At 40.6% G+C, this 24,440-nt stretch overlaps 1 protein-coding gene across 20 annotated transcripts in view; it reads right to left on the reverse strand.

Annotated features, from left to right (window-relative positions):
- Nucleotides 1-24,440, reverse strand: part of ENPP2 (ectonucleotide pyrophosphatase/phosphodiesterase 2) — a 142,448-nt gene that overhangs the window by 70,197 nt on the left and 47,811 nt on the right. For 16 of the 20 annotated variants that reach the window (XM_081816454.1, XM_081816453.1, XM_081816452.1 and 13 more), the window contains exon 2: nucleotides 7,025-7,127. In XM_081816454.1, the coding sequence (XP_081672580.1) occupies nucleotides 7,025-7,127 (103 nt within the window). Of the gene's footprint in view, nucleotides 1-7,024; nucleotides 7,128-7,338; nucleotides 7,474-24,440 lie in introns of those variants that run through there. The other 4 variants (XM_006745484.3, XM_006745482.3, XM_006745481.3 and 1 more) reach the window with 1 other exon arrangement.

The raw sequence follows: 24,440 nt of genomic DNA on the forward strand, positions 1-24,440 counted from the left end.
TGAGGAGAATTCATTCCCATGAGCTGCATACATAAATATGCTCAGCTATGCTTATCGCTGAGATAATGCTAAGAGGTCCAAAGGCACATTGTTCACAGTTGTTGACTTGTCCTGTCTTCTCTTCTTTATGGTGTCCAGCCTGCATTCGAAATATTCCTCCAATCATGCTCTTTGCTTTTCCTTCATCACAATCTCTTCCCTATTTCTCTCTTTACTTTTAAAACATCTGTGTGGAATTTCAGCCATTTTAAACCTTTCTCCATCCATGCTGGTCATGTGATTTTGACTATATTCTTACAGCCTTGATTATTCTCTGACTGTATCCCCCACTTTGTTTTTGAAAAATAATTGAATCTCACTCAATAGCTTTCACCCAAATGATAATCTTCTTTGCCAAACCTTAAATGGAAGACAGCTTTGTTAAGCAAGAGTTGCTCTTACATTCATCATGCAAACACACAGATCATGAAAAGTGTTGGACTCGATGTTTACCAACAGCTTGCAAGTAAGAATAAATTCTGGGGCCAGTATGGACTAGGGACACATATGCCAAATTCACTCTTGGCTGGCTTGGACTCAGCTGACAATGGCAGCAAGAGAAATGGGAAGATGAATTGATCCATGTAGTTCTTCCAATCCAATAATCTCAAGAATTTGAACTTCTGCACCTCTTTTAATCAAATCAGGTGATAGAGTCACATTCACTTTGCCTTTCCAGGGCCCATCCCACCCCCGCCATCTTCCATAACAAGCTCTAATCCCCATGCTTTTCTAGCTCTGCAATCATCCTCCACATTTGGCTTTTTCATTCCATGCCCATGTCTCATGTCCTTCCCCCCACACCAGCCTAAGGACAGATTTGAGGTCTTCACTTTTTATTGGAAAATTTTAACCTGGTTCCATGGTTAAATATACAAAGATTCTCTGACTTAGTATACGTCTAAATTCTAAAATCTGTAAAGCTTTCCTTTACCTGACCTAAATCAAGTTTATTGAACGGTGTGATGAAAACTGCAGGATCAGTGGATTTGTGGTGTCTCATAATTACTGAGACTTCCATAAAAGCTCAGAACCAACAAGGAAGACAAAAGACAAAAACAAACACCTTGAAAGGATCAAGACAAAAATGTGTGATAAGTATGGAGGTTTAGAATTTCATACGAGACATTTGCCAATACTTTTATGAGATTCAAATTCTATTGCTGCCTTCTTAATTACATATTTAAATAATGTTATTTCACTTAAAGATGCAACTCAGTTCCAGAATGTTAAAAAATAACGCTTATAGTCTATACAGACACATTTTCTTATAATAGGGACTTCAAATTTTAAAACATATATATATGTACATATACGATAGGCATAAAAAAGTGCTATACATTCCTTATTTTTCACAGAAGCATTTCATGATTTAAAAACCACCAACATAAAAACATGATTTATTACACTCAAATTCATAATTCTGATAGAAACAAGTGAAATTATTTTCACTTAGTTAAGTAAAATCTTATTTCTAAAACATTCCATCGGGGCGCCTGGGTGACTAAGTCGTTCGAACATCTGACTCTTGATTTCAACTCAGGTCATGATCTCGGGGTCGTGAGATCGAGCCCCACATTGGGCTCCATGCTCAGTGCAGAGTCTGCTTGAGATTCCCTCTCTCCTTCCTCCCTCTGCCCCTCCCCTCCAACCACTCTTCAAATAAATACATAAATAAAATCTTTCTAAAAAGATAAAAAATAAAACATTCCATCTTACCATACATACACAGAGGCGGTGTCATAGAATTCTGGTGCCATTTATATGGGGAAAAACTACCAATAATTTAATAGACCATTGGAAAGAACATAATTCATGACAAGAATTGTGACCTACTCGTGAGTTCATCCCGGACCCCCAATCCTGTTTTCCTCTAAACCCCTCTGCAAAATGGAAATTTTCTGATTTGGATGATGACTGGCGAGGGAAGCAGTATTTAAGTTTGAAAACCTTTAGTTTCCTAAAGCTGGGAGACTCTTTCTTCTAAGCTTTGCGTGGTGATCCTGTGTCCAGGATTTGAGAGATGGCACCCTGTCTTTTCCTCCCGTTCTCTGTGGTCCTCAGCCCGAGTGCTTCCTGAAAGTGAGAGGAAAGGCTTGCAATGGGCTGTGGGCTGTGGTTATGCCGCCTCCTGTTGAAGAACACTGACACAGAACTGGTTTTCCTCTGTCTGCCTGCCATGTCTAAAGCAAAACCACAGGGAAAGGAGGCGGTCAACATGGACGACATTCAAGATGCTGACCAACTCTAGCATTTAATGCTGTCTTATGCCTCTTCTGGAGTATATGATTCATCCTTTATGGTCATACTTTCTTGTACCGCAGTGGCCATGTGTTCTCGATACCATTGACCTCAGCCCATAGTGAGCAGCACTTACATACTGGCCTCCATGTTAGTCTCTCTGCTTCCTAAAGACATTAGTTCCCATAAATACCCACTACGGTGGCATCCATTCTCTCCTCCTTGTCAGATTCTGGACCAGCTTTTATGGACAACTTTTTCAGTAAATAGGTCTACCTGGGAAGTTTTCAGGCACCTGAACTTTTAAGCATTTATAAACACAACGTTCTCATGTAGAAAGATCTTGTAAACTAGAAGAAAACAGTTTTCTATGCAACGTAAATAAAATAGATCAAAAACTTTAGTTCAACTTTTAAACCCCTCAAGTAGCATTTATGATGGTAGTCAGTAGAGTATGTCTGAATGGTTTGCAAATCTGCCCCCAAACAATGAAACACTGTCATCAAAATCACAGGTATTGGCAACTTGAAAAAGTAAAAATTTAGACCCTGGTCTTGGAACATAAGTGAAGATAAATTAAATGTATCATCATATATTTAACACTTCATATTCTCAACAACCGTAATACGGAATTTTGTTCTCGAAAACCTTTTCCGATAAAGAGGCAACATTATTCCCGTTTTTCTGGTTGGAAAATCAGAACCCTCAGGCTAATCTGAGCTAGCAAGGGCCTGGCTAAAATTTTAGACCATCTGAATACAACTATAGCACTGTTTTTGTTCACAAAGGATTTTTCCAAATTCTGCACACAGGCTATGAGTTTGATGAAGACATGATTTGGAAAGGTTTTTTGGTTCAAGAATCTATGTGAATAACTATTGAGGACTGAGATTTCTGGTCATGCAGACAAGATAGAGGATTCTGTATAGTTTTAAGATAAATGAAAAACCCCTACTCCAGAGCTCCATTTAACAAAGCCCTGAAAGACCTGTGCCCTCCTTAGACTCTTCTTCAGACAGTTTTATTCCATTTACTTAAAACACCCTATGACTCAAGGCACCTGGGTGACTCAGTTGGTTAAGCAACTGACTCTTGATTTTGGCTCAGGTCATGATCTCAGTGTTGTGAGATCGAATCCCATGTCGGGCTCCATCCTGGGCATGGAGCCTGCTTCATATTCTCTCTCTCCCTCTCCCTCTCTCCCTCCCCTCCTTGTCTCTCTCTCTCAATAAATAAACAAACACCCCTGACTCTACATTATATTTAACATCAAGTCCCATCAAGTCATGAGAAAGTTTTCCTTCCAGAATCATGGCTGTTGTATTTGTCAGCTTTACAGTTTCCTACATGCTACTTTGCCATCATCAAGACAGTTTTTCATTGTAGAATGAGATTCCAAACTTTATCAGATGAACACAAACCTTCCCCTTCCTCTTAACCATTGTTGTTTTCTCTGCGATTCACAAAGACTCACTTTACTCATAAAGCTGTGAGAGATCCTCCTCCTTTTACATTTACCCATGAATTTCATTCACATCTACACACTTTTAAACTTTGGAGCCACTAAAAATGATGATGAGTTGGTTGGGGCTTTCGAGTCTCTATTAGCCAGTTTATTCACAAGCTCACAAATTTCCCTGTGTCTTCCAAGTATTAAGTCGCTTATATTTCAGAGGATATCCCATTTCCATCTGGAGACTGAAAGGGAATCTATCACAAACTTCAGTAAAATTACCTCCACTCTCACACCACAACCATACACATACGCACAAGTACGTGAGTGCATGCGCACACACCTGTATACACATAAATTCTCTTGCAATCTTAAAGGTAAATCAAGCTGGCTACACCAGATGTATGAACAAAGATGTCAAACTGATGTGCACTTATTATTTACATTTTCTTTGAAAATGTATTCTAGCTATCCCATGCACCTGATTGCCCATTATATTTACCCAATAGAATTATAATTAGCTCTGCTCATTTCATATCTCCTAATAAATCCATAGATCTCTTATCATCTGGTAGAAGAAACCCTATTCTACCAGTACTTCCGATAGATCACTAGGTCCTAACAATAAATCCAGCCAACAAGTGTGCTAGTTAGTTAATTATAACAGTCTGTTTGCACTGCCACAGCCTTGAAACTAACACCCCAGTCCATAGTACAGCAGTGAGGGTCTGCCCTGTGTGTAGAACATTCTCACCTATTGCTGAGGACTCTGAGAAACTACATTTACTAAGCAAGGAAGTGCATGCTTTTGAATGGGAGATCTTGCTCTGGTCAGTCTGAAGCTAGCTAGCCATATATTAATACCCTTTGTGTTCCATTTGGTCAAACAGTCTTGAAGCACTGAGCTTCTCAGGATTTCTTTGGAACATGAAAGCATTGCTGAAAATAGGCATGGTTGCCTTTCCTTTTTAGTATCTTGTCCTAATACATATATAAAAGTTTGCCCAATGCTTTCTGATGTGAAAGCCTTTCTTACAGAATAACCAACCACATGCATTATTTGAGGGAGGCCCTTTCCAGGCACATATAACATTTAAAAAGATGAACATGCTTAAACTCTCTGCACTATGCTCTCATCCAGTTTCCAAAGTATATCTCTGGTCTATATTCAGGAGAAAACAACCATTAGTGCCTAAAAAGCTGGTAAACTACAACAACAGAAAAATTAAAAATAAAAAGTGTTCAGGCATACCAAAATCCTAAAACTCAGGCTTAAATGGCATTGTATCCCAACTAAGCTTCAAAGAGGTAGAATTTCCACTAAAAAATTATTTTAGAAGATACCATAAAGGCCTAAAATAATCAATGATTTAATTAAATAATTCAAGAAGCAAATATTCTGTACTACATTTAAGATCACTCAGATGTATACATTATAATATAGATTATATTATTTTTACAGAAGTAACATAGACTCAATAGTTCTTAGAGCTGTTTTTTATAATGTATGGAGATAATTATACACAAAATACATTTAAGGATTAATAAATCTGTTCTATACTTTTCAAGTTCTCCAGTAGAGCGCACACAAATTCAAGAGTCAATGAAACAGAACGGATGGAATCAAGAGCTTTTTTTTTTTAATCCAGAAAGAAACTTAGAAATCATCCAGGCCTGCTCTCATTATACAGCTAAGGACACAGACGTCACAAGTGACTTGCCCAAGGCCACACGGCAAATTCTATGGATCCAGGTCGTCAGTCCAGAACCTTCATGTTTTCCAAAAAGAGCCAACTTTGAAAATAATGAGTGACTTGATCTTACACATTCATTAAGAAAACACCTTGTCCTCTCAGTTTTGGCTGAGGTAATATAGGACTATGAAACAGAAAAGAAGTTCCTTTTAGGATGCATTGGAAAGAACCAGCAGTGGGCTCTCAAGCTGCTAGCTTGCCCATATGAAGATACTAAGAATCCAATCCCCCTTCCCGTCTGTGCAGTTATAATCAGTGCTAATGGGTATTATACTTGTCTGGAACAAGAAAAAGAGGTCTTTGAAGACAGCATTTGTCACCAATAAAAACAGGATTCTCCAGCCCAGTGATCTCCTCTCCTCTCCCTCCCCAACAGAAGACAACTCATTTTGCCCATTTGGCTCACTGGGGGTGCAATTTTTATGATCTATTCTCTACTTTTCACCCCAACCACACCCCACTTTGACTCATTAAACTACTTCTAATATTATTCTTTCAACCTTCTGGCCTGATTCAAAAGCAACTTACTTGATGCAAGGAAGACCTAGTATTCCATCAATATATGTATCCTGACTTGGTTAATAAAAGTTTGTGCTGGCTGAACAGAGACAGGTGACCATCTTTTATATCAGTCAGGTCAAAAAATACAGAGAAATTCAAAATCTGCAGGAAAGCAGACAAACACGCTGAGATGTCAGAGAAAGTCAAGAAAATATTGCCCCCTAGAGTACCCATTACTTAATATGTAATTTTTATTTATAAAACCATCAGCAGCTCCAATTTCCAGGAAATTAACCAACTCATTACTTAAGACCTGGTCAGTTAAGCCCCCTCAGTCTGCACAAGGAGCTCCTTTATAAGAATTCCCACACTGCTGATGGCGTAGTGTATTGTAAAAGGAAACGCCTTCATTTTGGTTCTATTAGTTAAGTCAAGGTACACTATTAAAACTTACCTTTCCTTATGCCAAAAGAGAAAACTGGGTGCAAGTCAATCCTGTAAGCTCTTCAAAGCACCTCTTCTCTCTTATATTTTCCCTATTTTAGGTAACTCTTAATCTCATCTCATAGTCCTAAATGCTGAAGTTTCACAGAAAGACAGTTCACTGCTTTTTTCTGCCACTCCTTTTTTTTTTGGAGATCAGAAGTTTCTGGAGACAAATATTACATCCTATGTCACATGACAATAAATCAAATTCATGTCTCTCCAATATTAAACCAGCACCTGTTCCCACCACTTCTATCTTAGCCTTGTCTGTTAACAAGAGTTTGAATTTTATCTTAACATTTATAAGTTCCAGAGTACCAAGATTGAAATAGCCTGTTAATCACAGAGCAAGCATACATGTTCTCGTAATTAAAACCACATTCTCTCACCTGAATTACACACAGAGCTATTTTTACTCCAAAGAAATCTAGGACTCAATTAGTTATACTGCAAGATTAGCTTAAAGATGCATTTCTTCAGGAGTTTATATTGATTATCCAGTGCATAATATTTTAAAAGGACTGAGTGCACGAACAGTCGCTACACTTACCTGTAGGAGGGCCTTCATCCCATCCTTCTGCCCTCTTAATTCGATTTGCTGTGAATCCTAAGCAGATATTGACTCCAACAGCAAAAGTGAACAGCGATATTACCTAAGGGAGTAAGGAGATCAAGGTGTCAGGCCAATTAGTCAAATGACATGAAGGCAATTCAGAGGACTTCAACATCAGCACCCCATCCTACAACTTCCAAAATGCACTGTAAAGTGGTGTCTTTGGTTTTAAAACAAAAAGAAAAATCCAAAATCAGGACCTGATTCTCCACATCAAGTCCTTCCCCCTGCGATGCCATCATCTATCCTACCTGATCGGGCCGGAACAGGCTTCTCCTGGCCATGGCAGAGGGTTCTTGGAAAGCCTCTTGCACTGTGTTCTCTCTTGCCTACACTGAATGCACTGCTTTTTGGGGCTCTGAGTTCAGTCTATTAACTACAAGTAATCCCACCTGGGAAGTTGACAGCCTCCTCTGATTTGTCCGGAGCTGGATTTCATCAGGATTGGTTCACAAATGGCAGCTCTGAGCCTAAGAGGCTTGAAACATCCCTCTGCTTCTCTCCACCCCCTTATCGGTCCCGCCCCTCTCTCTCTCTCTCTCTCTCTCACACACACACACACACACACACACACTTTCATGTGGTTTCCTCTGGTAACATGAGGGTTTCTTATGTTGCTGTGGCCAATAACAGTGCATGTTCATTTTCCTTCCCTCACAAAAACATGGTTTTAAAAAAGAAACCAAATGTATTTGATCTGATAAAAACAAAACAGAGCTGTAAAAGGGTTTCCACCAGCTTTAAGCTTTTAAGGTTTACAATGTAGTTATTCAATGTAGTCAACCTCACGACTTTATTTAAAAAAAACAAAAAAAAACAAGGAAAGTTTTATAATTTATAAATGTAACAACTTACCCCGTCTTTCCCATTTATTTATTTTTTCTGGCAGTTTAAATGACCCTGTCCCTACTGCCACATTCTCAGCTACTCCCAACTACTCAAATATTTCTCACGATAAAATCTCCCAAGATTGTAACTAACACAAGAGATAGCATTATTTTTCCTCGTGGTGTTGTTAGCCTTTAGAGAAGTAACTTTTATCAAAATACTGGGAATGCCAGCTAAGCAGCAGAGAGTCCTTCTGCCCTGTGCAGAAGGACAAAGTATCTTCAGCCTGTCTCTTCTTCCTGAAAAAAAAACTGTCAGCTTGGTTTTTATTGGGGGGGGGAGGGGAGGGAGGACGGAAGGGGAGGGGCTGGATGGGGAAGCTTTATTAGTGATTGAATTTAGGAAGGAAATCTCAATGGCAGCAAGAAGTTAGCTTTAAAAACGGTTTCCCTGATTATTTTCCAGTTGCATGGTCCTCTAGCCCCCAGACGCTGTCCTTTAAGGCTGTTGTAAATGTTAAAAGTTCCTTTATGAAGCATTTGGCAACCAGGAGGCTTCTAAAAGAAATCAAGGTCTCTAAATCTGAAAGTTATTTAAATATTGTCTGCTTTTTGGATTCAAAGGAGGGAAGAAGGCTGGCCTTTGGTTTCCCTCGCGCCAGGCCCAGGGACCATCAATCTCGCGCTGAGCATCTGTGTGTCCATAAACAAATACAGCGCTTACCATGCAACACATTACTAACGGGGCAGTGGCTGGGTTCAAATCAAACATGATAGCACAAACATGAAAGCACAAAAGCAAGACCTTGTTTACAGAGGATTGCACAGTAGGCCTGGGTTTCATTATATATTCTAGAATTCAGTAACAGCTAATTGAGAAAAAGAAAACACTGCCAAACTTTAAGTTGCCTTTCTAGAATCCCTTCAGTTTTGTACTCTTGCAAAGATGGCAGGCTTCTGGATTTTTCTACAAGAGTCACTTGCTTTAGTTTCTGTGCCATACTGAAATGATTTGGAGTTGGGTATTTAGCAAGGCTTATGAAAGATGTTAACCCCATGTAAGAGTCTTCTGCTCTTTGTGTTCAATTTCAAGATGCAGCCTTGCTTTTACAGCAGAAAACTGTACACGGAAAAGGAAAAGCTCAAGGTAAACCCGGGACTGCCTTGCATTGTATGCCAATGGTGTTCCAAATGTTCCCCAAAACCCTGCTTCCGCTTCTCTCTAACCTCCCTGGCCCTTGCCAACTTTAGACTCTGTGGGACATTTGATTATAGAAACCCAGCTTGAGGATAATGAAGGCTCCGCTTGTGGAAAAAAAATAGACCCAGAAGCTGAACATCATCCATTAATTTTTTTTGACATGCAGCATGGCTGTGCAAGGAAAAAAGCCTTAAGTGTAATAGTCGATCCATAATTGGCTTCTGTACAGCACTTGTTATCAATTATCTAAGAGGACTGAGCTCAGGCATTATTTTCATCAACCATTCTGTCAAGGAGATTTGTCTTCAGGTCGTTGTGCACACGGAACTCATTAAAACACACATATTCACAAGAGCACATGTGCACACACACATGCATACACACACACACACACCATCTAACCATCGTTAAATAGAATTTTACTAAAAGACATCGTGATGAATTAACTCTCAGGGGGATGATACCTTGGGCATCAAATCGACTACAAAATACAATTACCCTTCATTACCGAAAACTAAGAAAACGAAAAAAATCTGGAAATGCATACCATAGGTCTAGAAACTCAACTAAGTGACTGGAATGTGGTCCCCAACCTTCTGTAAACACAACCCAATTAAGAAAGTCTACCTGATCTGGAGTTTAAGATTTTGGAATAATGTCACCCATGGTTGGGTCAGTAAACAAGAAAGTGTAGGAAAAAGACTAAAATTAACTTCCAGAATGGTTTATTAATCCAGCCATATGTCAGAGAGAACACTGCCCCCTGGCAGAAAAAAAAACCCAGAACTATAACAAATCTTGGGACAGTCTCAGGCCTTAGTAATCATTCTGTGGTTCTCTAGCTTTATTGGGCATAAGAATCACCCCCGGAGCTTATTTACAATGTGGATGCTTGAGATCTACTCCCCAAGATTTGGACTCAACAGGTCTAGGGGGCAGGGCGAAGAAACGAGGATTTTAGAGGCCAGACAAGAACTTCACAATAGGTTCTTCTGATGCAAGTAATGTAAGGAGCACATTGAGAGAAACAGAGCATTGGAATAAATTACTCTGAGTTAATTTATTTATGTCCTGCATGTTGAATTGTTTGGTGTCATTCATAATGTAATTTTAATATATTACTAAGAGCATTCACTATTAATTGGACATTAAAGTCAAGATCTCTTAATGACACACCATGGCTGTTCCTCCATGAGAATCATCTCCAAACTGTAAGCAGCAGAACAGTATTTTATTTACTTTGCTGGTGGTACAAAGCAGCAGTGTATGTGTTGCCTGATTGCGATACAGTAGTTGCATTTATACTAACTAATGCACAGACTATCTTTCATGAAATGGTTCTGTGAATCCTTGTTCCCAAGCCCTGATTAAGGTAAGAGGGCTTGAGGTTCGTAGTGAGATTTGAAAGATACATAATTGAAGGTTGTCATTCTTGCCTCCTGCTGTAACTACAAAATTTTCATGAACTGATTCAGACTTTATCTACATCCACTTTCTCGTGATGCAGAATTAACTGCCTAATGGTATCTTGACTCAACTTAACACTGTTCCCGGAATTCTTCTAAGACTTTCGTGTTAGGCAATTACTGACCACCTGATTTTTCAGCAGTGTCACTTAGCAGTAAATACAGCATATACACTAAGAAAGTAAGAAAAGAGAAGCCACGTGGATTCTCCCTATTTTAAAACTCTTTGAACTGAGTCTTGTTTTTTAAAATCTGCTGTGGTTGCCGGCTATTAGAAAATTCAGGAGAAAAACAGGACAGCAGTCTTTGTGAAAGGGGTTTACCAATCTAAATTGAGCAAAAAATTATGGTGGCTAATGGAGGAGCAAGCTGGCTCAGTTGCTCCCGCAAGTCAGGAGTGTAGATGTGTATAAAGTAGACACCACTTAAGATTCTAAACCACAGATGCAAGGCTTTATGGGTAATCTATGGCCCCAGGAGGTTCTCTGGTGGAGAAATAGCATACATCTATTCAAATGCGAACAGGACTTGTGTTATTCGTTATTACACAATTGAAAGCTGAAATCAACACTGGCACATCTTTCTATTTGCTACAATTCATATAGCAAATCTCTATGCATGACATTAATTCCCAGTGGAATCTAAGTATACGCCCCCCCAGGAGAACATTCTCTATCCTCTAAGAACAGTCATTCATTGGACAAATATTCATTAGCTCCCACTGTGTGCCAAGCACTGTTCTGAGCACTAGTATTATATGGGGAGCTGAACCAAGCACAGCCCCCTGCCCTTCATAGCAATCAAACAGACACAGAAATAAAAGTAAAATTGTAACTGGCTAAGTGTAGAAATGTAGAGGTAAATGTTGCTGTGAGAACTTATGATTTTGGACTGATCTCGTCAAGAGGGTCATGGAAGACTTTGTGGAGTATGAGTGGAGCTGAGATGTGCAGGGTAGGTGGGAGTAACGAGGTAAGAGAGAAGATTCTAGACAGAGCGAACAGGATGTGCAAAGTTCTGTGTAGGGTGGAGGCTCAGCACACCCATGATATGGAAAGACAGCTGGTCTGACTAGAGTAGCAAGAGCAAAAGTGAGAATGGTGTGCAATAAGCCGAGGGATCAGAGGGGCCAGCTCAGGTGGGACTTCCTCTGTCATGTGGGGTGCTATTGTCTTTGCCCTACAAGCGATGGAAAGCCTTAAAAGGGCTTATGCAGGTGAAAGTTTACTCAGATTTTGAAGGATGAATCTTTGTACAGTGTGGACAGGAAGTGGAGGGAGTCAAGGACAGATATGGTAAATCAGATGGGAGATGATGGAGTAATTGAGGCGGAAGCTAGTGACCCCGGCACCAAGCAGGTCATGGTGGTGGAGAGGGAGAACACTGGGAGAGTCAGGGGAAAGACCCATTAATGAACTGGGTACAAGGATCGAGGGGCAGGAGGTGTAAAGTGTGACTCCCGAGCTAATGAATTTGGAATTGGATTGTGATGACCAAATACATAGAGTACTCAGTAAAGTCACTCCTTCAGTTTTAATTGGATTATAAAACAGAGGTGGAGATATGTACCCACTTGCTAACACTCTAGAATTAGTTCAAATTAAGGGATATGGCTAATAGCTTTAACACTTTTGTCAGTAGTTTTAAAAATCACCAAAGCCAGTTGCTTTAAAGTAACCTTGGGATTTAAATACTGAAAATACACGTACTCATAATTGAGGTTTAAAAGGAATTGCTGCCAGGAAATAAGTCTGCTTTGTTGCTAACTCTAGCTTATAATACAACATTTTAAAACGTAAAAGTCAGTTTGTCTACTTCTTTTCAGCTACTCTGAGAGCTGCACGCTCAATTTCCAGGCGCGTGGACGAAGGACATAACAGTTGGGCAAGAGGGCTCCCCCGCGTGTGCAAGAGCTCGTGTGAGTTTTCACGGGTGCGTCTGCTCTGTACGGAGCTCTGTGTAATGCACAGCACGGATGGGTGGGTATGCGACTGCAGAAAAGACGTCCACCACGGAGCTGAAGGCTCATCCTTCACCTTCCCGTCTCTCACCCTGGCAGGCTGCGAAGCTACTGGCCATTCCACTCGCAGATGAAGAAATGGAAGCTCCAAGAGTAAGTGACATCTTCAAGCCAGGTCTCGGAACCAGATCTCCGAAGCCAGCTTTGTCCCCTTCTCACTCTAGCATGACATCCCTCTGTTACACCACACGAGGGCCTCCACTCGACATGTGCAGAACGCAGCCACCCAGACAACCAGCTCACCTTCCAACTTCACTTCTCATGAAAACCTGCTGCAATCCTTCCGTCTCTTGTTCCTTAACAGACACCATGTCTATAGGGTCTAGTTATTGATTCCAGCTATTACCATCCTTTCTCAGAGCTGGCTGAGCGTTACTAATACCTAAATTGTCTTCCAATGTGAGTATTTTAGATTCTCCCCTCGTCTTCATTCTTCGGGACATGCATGGGCAGTTTGTCTCACAACGGCTCTAGCTGTTTGCACCCTCTGCCCCCTTCAAACACCTTTTCTTTGAGACCTCTCTCTTTTTTTTAATAAGATTTATTTATTTATTTGAGAGAGAGAGCTCGAGGAGAAGGAACAGAGGGAGAGGGAGAGAGAGAATCTCAAGCAGACTCCACGCTGAGGGCAGATTCCAAGGCAGGGGCTCAATCTCAAGACCCTGAGATCACCAAGTGAGCTGAAACCAAGAGTCTGCCGCTTAATGGGCTGTGCCACCCAGGACCCCTGAGGCCTCTCAATTCACTCCCATTCATTGCCTAGAGAGCCCCGCATAAAATGCAAATCTGATGATTTTCCTCCCCATCTTAAAACCTTCAGTGGCTCCCTACCACAGCCCTTCTCCAAGTATGATCCTTGAGCCAGCAGAGTCAGAATCACCTAGAACTTGTTACAAATGCAAATCCTTAGGTCCTACCTCAGATTTACTGAATCAGAAACTCAGGGGGTGGGGTGAGTAGAGCCCCGAATCTGTGTTAACAAACCCACCGGGCAATTCTGCTGCAAATTTGAGAACCACTAACCTAAAGCATAAAATCCAAACTCCTTGGCAAGGCAAATAGGATTCTAAATCCAAAATTAAGTTCCCTGGATTCAGATCCCAGCTCTACTACTGTTTAACTGTGAGACCTTACATTACCCTTTGGCGAACTGCTTCTCCACCCTAAGACTCCGTTTTCTCATCTGTATCCAGCTCATAGGATTCTTAAGAGTATTACATGGAATAATCTGTGTAAATTGCCTAGCTCGATGCCCAGCACAGAAGAATGTTTAGTAAATGGTAAATTTTTTAATTAGAGAAATATTTGCTGTTCCTTGATTAAGTTATGCCCTCTCACACATCCATTCTTTAATATATGTTGCTTTGCCCTAGAATGCCCTTCTCCACCAAATCTCCCTGGCAAACCCCAACATATTCATGAAAATTCAGATCAGGTGTAACTCCTCTGTGAAACCCTCCCTGATTTTGCCTCTCCTATACAGAGCAATGGACTCCTCTGCTCTGCTCCCTTATTGCCTATCAATCCTTTTTTAGGCCTCTTTGTGCCTTGTGATCTCTTTGAATTCAGGGACCAGTGATCCCTGCACTCCACAGAGCTTTGCATCTTTCCTGGGATATAATAGACAGACAATAAATGTTTGTTGAAGGAAGTACTTGGTATCAAGAAATTTAAATTGGAATTTCAACTGAACTTCAATTCTTGCTCTCTTATTAACTAATACCTGGGTCACTTCAAGCCCATGTTTCCGCATCTATAAAGCAGAATTATTGGGTGAATTTGGTGGTTTGTAACCTTTTTTAAGCATTAAAACCTTATTTTCAAATAAAATCTCAAAACAAATATCAACATCTAAATTTGGAGCTGCTCTACTTTAAGTGAGGGTAGCCTGGATCCTGTCCCACCAGCCACCTCCCCTTCTCCAAGTCCAAGCTAATTTCCACACATCTCCTCGTGCTGCTTCTCAGCTCTGAAGTCCTCCTCTTTCCATGGTGCTCATCCAAATCTCAGTCAACTCATAACCTTTCCAAGGCTATGGATTATTAACAAAAATAGTATGAGTTCTTATAATACTGGGTTGATATGAAGACCAACTGATAGAATGCATGTTAAGCAAGTAGCTCATTGCTTGAAACATAGAAAACGTACAAATATTAGCCATTATTACATACAGAAGGCTAAAGACCACATCTGTTATCATGTTCTCAGCATTCAGCAAAGAGCTGAGCACCTAACAGGTGCTTAGTTGTGACATAGCTTCTAGGAAAATTCCTTTACTCTTAGAGAGATTATATGTAGATTAAAGTTGGAAATGTTACAAACCAGGCTTGTCACATTCTCTCTGACCTCAAGAGAAAATGAGCAGCATTTACTTGGCAAAGGGTGGGGTGACTCTGGAGACAGCCTAAACGCATGAGTTTGAACTACAATGACAAAGACCCTCCATTTGGATTGGAAAGCCCCAAGAATTTGAGCTGCTACTCAAGAAATTTGTTTGAACACAAACCTCAAAGGAAGTTTATGCTACTGGAATGGCATCATCGCATGCTTAGCAGCACATCCACTGTGCTTAGCAATCCATCCATTCTCCTCTTGGAGAGGAAGCAAAACTGCTATTTCTGTGATTCCCCTTGCAAGCAAACAAGAGCCAGTGACATCCAACAAACGACGAATAGAAGGGAGTTTCCTCTGCCCAAGAAAAGACTTCTATGAAAACTTACAGCTAACACCATACTTAATGGTGAAAGACTGAATGCTTTCCCCCTAAGATCGGAACAATCTTAGATTGAATCTAGATTGAACAATCTTAGACAAGGATGTCTTCTCTCACCACCTGTTCAACACTGCACTTCTAGCCAGAGCAATTAGGCAAGAAAACAAACAAAAGTCATTCCAATTGGAAAGGAACAAATCTAGCCATCTCTATTCACAAGACAACATGAACTTGCATATAGAAATCTTAATGAGGGGCGCCTGGGTGGCTCAGTCATTAAGCATCTGCCTTCGGCTCAGGTCATGATCCCAGGGTCCTGGGATCGAGCCCCACATCGGGCTCTGTGCTCAGCAGGGAGCCTGCTTCTCCCTCTCCCTCTGCTTGCCTGTCTGCCTACTTGTGATCTCTCTCTCTCTCTCTGTCAAATAAATAAATAAAATCTTAAAAAAAAAAAAAAAGAATATGACTCAAGAATAAAAACAAATTATTGATACATGCAACAACCTGCTGGAATCTCCAGAGAATTATTTGGAGTGGAAACCCCCAGTCCTAAAACGTCACATACAGTATGCTTCCATTGATGGAAGATCCTGAAATGACAAAATTACAGGAACGGTGAGCAGACTGATGGTTGCCAAGGAAGAGAAGTGGATATGGATATACAAGGGCAACATGAGGGATCCTCTGACTGTGAATCTATAATTATCTCAAAATAAAAATCTTGATTAAAGAAATAACTACAGGGGCACCTGGGTGGCTCAGATGGTTAAGCGTCTGCCTTCGGCTCAGGTCATGATCCCGGGGTCCTGGGGTCAAGCCCCGCATCGGGCTCCCTGCTCCGCAGGAAGCCTGCTTCTCCCTCTCCCACTCCCCCTGCTTGTGTTCCTGCTCTTGCTGTCTCTCTCTGTCAAATAAATCAATAAAATCTTTAAAAAAAAAAAAAAAGAAAAGAAATCTTAATGAATCTATTTTAAAAACTATTAGAATAAGTAAATTCTGGAAGGTTGCACGATACAAGCTAAATATTTTTTAAAAACCAGTTGTGTTTCTGTACACTAGCAATGGACAACCTAAAGGGAAATTAAGAAAACAACTGCACTTACAATAGTATAAACTACTATGAATCAATTAAACAAAAGAAGTATTAGATTTGTACACTGAAAACTAGAGAGTGTCATAGTAATACATTATGGAAGACCTAAATAAATGGGAAGACATCCATGTTCATAGATTGGATGACATTATTGTCAAGATGGCAAGAAAGTGGAAACGGTGGTCCACAGCATGGGAGAAAATACTTGCAAATCATACATCTAATAAGGGCCTAGTACCCAGAATATATAAAGAACTCTTGCAACTCAGCAGTAAAAAAAAATATAACCCACATTTTTTAATGGATTGGCATAGACATTTCTAGAAAGAAGATATATAAATGGACAATGAGTACATGAAAAGATGTTCAACAGCATTAGTCATCAGGGAAATGCAAATCAAAACAACAATAGAATACCACTTCACACTCACTACAATGGCTAAAATTAAAAACACACAATAATAAGTGTTGGAAAGGATGTGAAAAAAATTGGAACCCTCATATATTATTGATAGGACTGTAAAACAGTGCAGCCTCTTTGGAAAACAGTTTGGCAGTTCCTCAAAATGTTAAACATAGAGTTACCATATGACCCAGCAATTCCACTCCTAGGTATACCCTAGAGAAATGAAAACATACGCCCACATAAAACCTTGTACACAAATGTTCATAGCAGAATTATCAACTGATGAATAGATAAACTAAATGAAGTATATCAATACAATTAAATATTATTCGGCAACAGAAGGGAGTGAAGTCCCAATACATGTTATAACATGAATCAACTTTGAAAAAATCAAGTGAAGGGGTGCCTGGGTGTCTCAGTTGTTAAGCGTCTGCCTTTGGCTCAGGTCATGATCCCAGGGTCCTGGGATCAAGCCCCGCATCGGGCTCCCTGCTCCGCGGGAAGCCTGCTTCTCCCTCTCCCACTCCCCCTACTTGTGTTCCCTCTCTTGCTTTCTCTCTATCAAATAAATAAATAAAATCTTAAAAAAAAAGAAAAAAATCAAGTGAAAAAAGCCAAACACAAAGGCCACGTATTGTATTATTTCATTTATATGAAACATCTAGAATAGACAAATCCATAAAGAAAGAAAGGAGATTAGTGGTTATCAGGTGATGTGGGAGTGACTGCTTTGGGTATGAAGTTTTGTTTGGGGGTGATGAAAATATTCTAAAATTACATAGTGGTGATGTTTGCACATCTCCATGAGAGTAATAAAAACCATTGAAATGTACAGTTTAAAAGGGTAGGTTTGTATGGTTTATGAATTATATCTCAAAAAATGCTGCTTAAGAAAAGAGAGAGCGCTGGTGAGATTATCCCTGCAGTGAAGCAAATTCCAAAGCATCTGGACCCACAGGAAAGGAACATTAACCCTGACCTTCAGCTCTCAGGTCAGTGCCTTCCAAGCTGTGTACAGAGTCACCTCAGTTGCCCTCCAAACCTTTCAATTAACAGGGACTGAAGCATTTGAGTCATGGTGTGGACCTATTTTAACAAGTCCCTGTGTGTGATGAAACCCTTCACATTCCTAAAAATAGGAGGATCTCTTTCAGAGTATTTTGGGGTCTCTGCCATAGTACTTTAATCAAGTTTCCTGTTTCCTTTTTACTTTAAAATAAAATGAAAACCCAGTTCTCGCCTACAGATCTCAAGGGGCTTGAATCTTAATGGCAACAAACTGTAATCAGGGTTTGTGGGACAGTTGTGGGAATTCAAGAACAATGTCTTAGAACAACATGGATGGGCCTTGAGGACGTTATGCTCAGTGAAATAAGTCAGACAGAAAAGACAAACACGGAATGAACTTACTTAATAGGTGGAATCTAAAAAAAGCTCATAGACCCAGAGGCGGGGGACGAGGAGTGGGCAAAATGGGTGAAGGGGGTCAAAAGGTTACAAACTTCTAGATATAAAATAAATAAGTCATGGGGATGTAATATACAGCATGGTGACGATAATTAATAATACTGTATTGCATATTTGAAAGTCACTAAAAGAGTAGTCTTAAAAGTTCTATTCTCAAGAAAAAGAATTCTGTAGCTATGTTTGCTGACAGATATTAACTAAACTTATTGTGGTGATCATTTTGCAATGCATACCAATATAGAATCATTCTGTTGGACACCTGAAACTATATAATGTTATATGTCAATTACACTTCAATTTAAAAAAATGCCTTGCATTTGAAGAACACTTCTTTAAAAAGAAAAGAAAAAAAAGCCCTATGAGAAGAACCAAGGCTCACTCACTCTTCCTACTTTGTGATCAGGAAAACTGAAAGGCTGCTCATAGGCGAGGTCGCAGAGCTAAAGTACCTCTGACTGGGAGAGATCATGACAGCTCAGACAGGGTGGAGGGAAAGGGAAAAGCAAGTATGTATGAATGGTACCACACCTGGCATGGACCAGACACTCCATAAGTTGTAGCTAGTAATTTCCTGCTCTTTGCCAGACAACATACTAGAGACATTTATATACATATGTATTGCCTTATTTAACCTTCTTTAAACTTTTCACGGTATTATTGTTGTCAATATATGAGAAAACAAGCTCAAATATATCAGGCAACCTGCCCAAGTTCAAGTACCTATTAAATGGGGGAGTCCTCTTTTCTCCATGATTTCCTAATGAGGATTATAAAACTGTCAAGATCTAAAAGGAATGGGAATGTTAACTATTTGCTGGGAGAAACATGAGTCTATTAAAAGTAGAGAATCTGATAAATGTTTAATAAGTCTTAATACTTGATAATGTCTCCTAATTCAGAACATATCAGAAGCCACAGATTAACTTCTATTCTAGGCTGACCTAGTTCTCACCCAAAAAAAGAATGAGTTGGTAATGAGGAAGTGACTGACCAGAACCGTGGGTGTCATAGCCATGTCATTTCAAGGTTCCTAGGAGATGAGAGAGAAGGCTGGTCATTGTTAGACAATTGCTCTCAACTTTGAGAAACCAGAGTTTTATAAATTCGTATAATCTTGATTCAAGGCAGATTTCACAAGCACTCACTACAACATAAGCTAATGGTTATCAAAAGCGTACTCTGTGCTGGGGCTATCATGGATATTGAGATAAAAAGCAGGTTTTAATTGGGAGATGTGGAAGTCAACAGTTTGTTAAGCACACTCTGGTGAGTTCTGTCATAGAGGTATGCAATGGGTATGTGAGAATTGGCTCACTCAATCTCTGTTCCACTCCACTCCCAGGGAGCCCTCTTGTCTTGCAGATTTTTTGTTGGATGCATTATAGATACAATTTATATATTCTTCCAGTTATCCTCCTGAGATAGTCTTTCTGCACATGATATTTGAACAACAGAATGGAGACAAGATCCATCTTCCTGCCCCTTTAGCTGTTTCTCTGATAGCAATTTTTGTAAAAGAGAGCTGGGAGTTTTTGTTACCTACAGATTCTATAGAAGTCCATGCTTGACCACAGTTCTCAATGACTTCATTATATCTTGGGTTCCTTTAGTAGACAATTACTGTCCAATCCAGGACAGAAAAGCTCAGCTGAGCCTGCCACAGACTGGACTCCCATCTGGATTGGGTTCACTTTGGATGTCTCATTTCAGTAGGTCACTACAAAACTAGATGGCATTGAGAAAGCATGACTAGGATGATGAGGAGTCCATGTTACCCAACCCACTTATTCATTTGTTTATTTATTCAACAAACTTTTATTGAGCACCTAGTATGCATCAGGCATTAAGGATGCAGTATGAATGGAAGAAAGCCTCTACCTCAAGATCCCACACTCTAGTAGGAGAAGAAATGTTAACATAAGGCCAGGTATTTGATAAGTGATAAGGAAAACAAAGCCGAGCAAGAGAACAGGAAGTAAAGGGAGCAGCTATTTTCAGTTGGATGGTAATGAAGGTCTCTCTGCAGAGATGACATCTGAACAAAACCCTAGATAAAGTGAGGGAAGAACCAGGTGTCTCCTGGAAGGAATAGCAAGTGGGGAGTCCCTAAGGTAGGAGCAGCCCAGTACATTCAGGAAAGCCAGTATGGGCAGAGTAGAATGGGAGAAAAAAATCCCAGATGATCTCAAAGAGGCTATTGGGTGCTGGTTCATGCAGGACCTCACAGGTCACAGTGGAGCCTTTCTGTTTCATTTTGGGGGTGATGAGAAGTTACTGGCGGGGGGAGGAATTTTAATCAGGCAGTGGTATGATCTGATTTGTTTCAAAAGGCTCATCCAACTGGTGAGTGGATATTTAATGAGCTCCCCAGTGGCCAAGGTTAAAGAGCCTATGCAGCCTGGGTACCTTGCATGGATGATAGAGGAAGGTGGGTGTGGTTGTCTTTCTCAAATATTCTAAGGGCAATGTAAGACCTATGAGTTTTATTTTGTGTACTCCCTCAGGCAAAACTAGAAGTTGCCGAGAAGCATGCTTCATCTCATATGAGGAACTTTCGAGCAATCAGTGCTGCCAGAGTTCTCTTATAGAAAATGAAATCATGGTTATGATTCATGAACAGACTGCTGTTAAGGAATTATGGTAAAGTATGGTAAAGAAATTCAGAGGAAGATTGGCTACACAACATTTTATGTCCTTTCCAACTCTAATCTTCTATTATTTAACTCTCTTCTTCAAACTCTCTTAGGGTGGGGTGCCTGGGTAACCTGGTCAGTTAAGCATCCAACTCTTGATTTCAGCTCAGATCATGATCTTGGGGTTGTGGGATCGAGGCCGGCATGGGGCTCTTTGCTCAGCAGGGAGTCTGCTGGAGATTCTCTCTCCTTCTCCTTCTGTCCCTCCCCCCTCAAATAAATAAATAGATCTTCAAAAAAAACTCTCTTAGGGAGCTGAGTTCTCTCTCTGCAATGACCAGCAAATAACTACTCAAATTAAATTAAATAACCAGAATTCACTTTTATTTTTTCTGAATAAATCAAAAGGAAAGGTAAGGATCCTTATACACACTTCATTCTTACTATTTCATTTCCTGAAGGAAATGTATATATATAGTTGTAGGTAGGCATATAATTTGCAGGCACAGTTTAATTTATGCCAATGAAGGAGAACATTGGTCAGGGCTAGGCTAAGAAAAGGAGAAACACCTTTCACAAAACCATTTGATGGACTTAAGCAAGAGATGAAACAATCTACTCTGGGTAGATCTAAAAGACAGGCATAAAATGAGCTGACCTTATACCGCCTCTCCTAGCCTTATAGGTCTCTTATAATCCCTTGTAAATAGAGAGCCACTGCAAAGTTGAAATACAATGACCTTAGCTTGCCACTAGAGTATTATGCAAGAGAATGCAGACGTTCCGGACCTTACATCGTCCCACTAAACTTCTGTGGCTCTAATGAGAGATGTTATACAACTTGTTAATTACTAAAATCCTCGGCTGTCGGGCTTAGTTAGAGTCATAACTCAGATGCTCACTAGCTGTGTGGCCTGAGTTAAGAAACCTCACTAGACCTCTGCTTCCAAATATATAAAACCTCCCTCTCAGTTGTTGTGGGGATTAAGTAAAAAGGTCCTGTGGTATCAATTGTTAATAATAACAGCTACCACCTATTGAGCACATAGAATATGCCAGACATTGCACAGAGATTCTCTCAACAGTCTTGCAAAGTACATATTGGTTTCTCTTCTTGACAGAGGCTCATGGAAGTTTAAGTAATTTGCCCAAGTTCATGCAAATTCATTCAAACTCAGGTCTGCCTATCCAGAGTCTAGCTTCTAAGAACTTCTATTATAGTCCACTATGTTATGATACATTTAGTTTATTACTTTTTTAAAAAAGTCATCCAATCTCACAAGTAGAAGGCAATTGAGGGGTTTTTCTCTTAGTGCCTTTCAGAGTTCAGATACAGGTGCGCCTGGGTGGCTCAGTCGGTTAAGCATCGGACTCTTGATTTCGGCTCAGGTCATGATCTCAGGGTCATGGGATCAAGCCCCAAGTCGGGCTCTGCGCTCAGCGGGGAGTCTGCTTGAGATTCTCTCTCTCCCTCTCCCCTTCAGCCCCTCCCCCTGTTCTCTCTCTCTCAAATTAATCTTTAAAAAAAAAAAAGAGTTCATATACAGAACAAACTCTGTAAAAAACAGTTTCTCATTTTGGCACCAACTGCAGGTTGACGCCATTCTACCAGTGCATTCTTTTTGTGTCTCCTGACTGAGACAGCTGGTTTTGCATGCCTTCAAGGTTTGGAGCTGGCTGAGCTCAGTCACAGCCTTGTAGCTGATGGCCTCAGGTCACAGAGCACTTTGCGAAAGATGCCGTTTTCTCCTTTTCCCACTCTTCTCTCCCTTCCTGCTGCTGTTTTCCCTTCTTCCTGAGAACTGACAAAAATTCTCTAACTCTTATTTTTGCAGTTAATCTCATGTGACCTTACTATTGACAATGACCCAGTTGTTTTACCCAACGACAACACAGTTGATGAGATGCCAGTGCTAAGGACAAAGATCGCCGCCTGACGGAGCTGGGAGCAAACTTTCTGTATTAGTTCCTCTCACCGCACACAACACATTCTAATCATAATAATGGCACTGAGCACAGTAACCCCTACCGGGAGTCAACCATGGGCCAAACATTTAACGTAGGGGTTAGCACACATTCACTCATTCATCCATTTAAGCAGCAAATACTGTTTTAGGCAGAAAAGACACCAGCAATTAACAAAAGAACCCAAATGCCCGCTCATGAAGCTTATATTTTGTTGGATGGAAAAGACAAATTATACAAATATGTCAATTAGTGATAAGAGGTATGAGTGAAGAATAAAACAGGGTGGTGGGAACGATGAGAGACGGCAGTTAGCCCTTGAACCACACAAATAAAGCCATTAGGATTATCCTATTTTACAGATGAAGAGGTTGAATAATTTACCAAAAGTCATCCAGGGTTAAAACAAGAATCTGCCATATTCTGATAATGACAATAATAGATATAACAATGATTATAATAATTAACCATCTATGAAGGTAATATCTAATGACCTTATATAATTGCATGAAGTAAAGAATCCTATTTTATGAGTGAAGAACCAAGACTCAGAAAGATGAAATAATTAGCTCACAGCAGGGGAAAGGATTTTCACCCAGTCTGAATGGCTCAAAGTCCCTGATCTTTCCACCACACCCTGCCCCCTCTGTTGTGTTTGTTCCGTCCGAAATTCTCAATGAACTGAAAGTTTCTTGAGGACAGGGACTGCATCTCCACCATCTTCTGCAAGTTCTCCTGCATCTGGCACAGAAAGTGTTGAGCCGTCTGCATCTGGACCAGCCACATTCCCCAGAGAGAAAGAATGCTGCCCACTCTAATATTCAGTCAGACCTTCTCAACCTTGCTTGGCCGCAGGTCCCGGTGTGTAATTAGCATGGCGGGCAATATTACCCTTGAACCCCAGAGTGCCAAGTGACATTCAGAGCTCATGGTGCAGGGGCAAACTGCTTGCATCAGCCCAACCTCTTGGAAATACCTGCATTCCCAGGCGGACTTGCGTCCTGCATTGCCTCATTTGCCTCTTTATTAGACTGCTGTTTGTTTAGGAATGAAAGGAATAAACAAGTGGGTTGCCCATGGCCTGCATTTTAATGAGGGCCGATCCTATGGAGTCAAGGGGGCATTGTGATGAGTTTGAAGGGCATGTCGACTCGCGGCATGACGCCAACTCCAGCCGAACAAGGCTTTCCTCAGCACTCATAGCAGTGGTGCTCAGAGCTGTGCTTTGCACTTACACGAACAGTGTGGCTGACCCCCCGTCGATGATCAGATTGGGTGAACGAATGAATGATTTTCCTTCGTATGGTTCAAGTTGCTTCATGGGGAGTCCAACACAGCTGAATGGAAACATTTTGAGAGCAAGTATGATTCTTTCTTGGTGAAGATTTAGGGAAACGTAGATACTTCTTAGAGTCCAGCTTGAACCTAGGTTCAAACTTCAGTGCTGCCACTTTCTACCTGGATGAGCATGGAAACTAACTCATCAGACTTGTCTGCTCTCGTGAGCCTTCTGTTCTCAGTTCAGAGAGCCCTCGGCCATGTTGCTTGCTCCCTGGTCTCCC

The sequence above is a fragment of the Leptonychotes weddellii genome, chromosome 4 (assembly GCF_054177405.1).
Source record: "Leptonychotes weddellii isolate Sample4059 chromosome 4, ASM5417740v2, whole genome shotgun sequence".
NCBI classification, from domain to species: domain Eukaryota; kingdom Metazoa; phylum Chordata; class Mammalia; order Carnivora; family Phocidae; genus Leptonychotes; species Leptonychotes weddellii.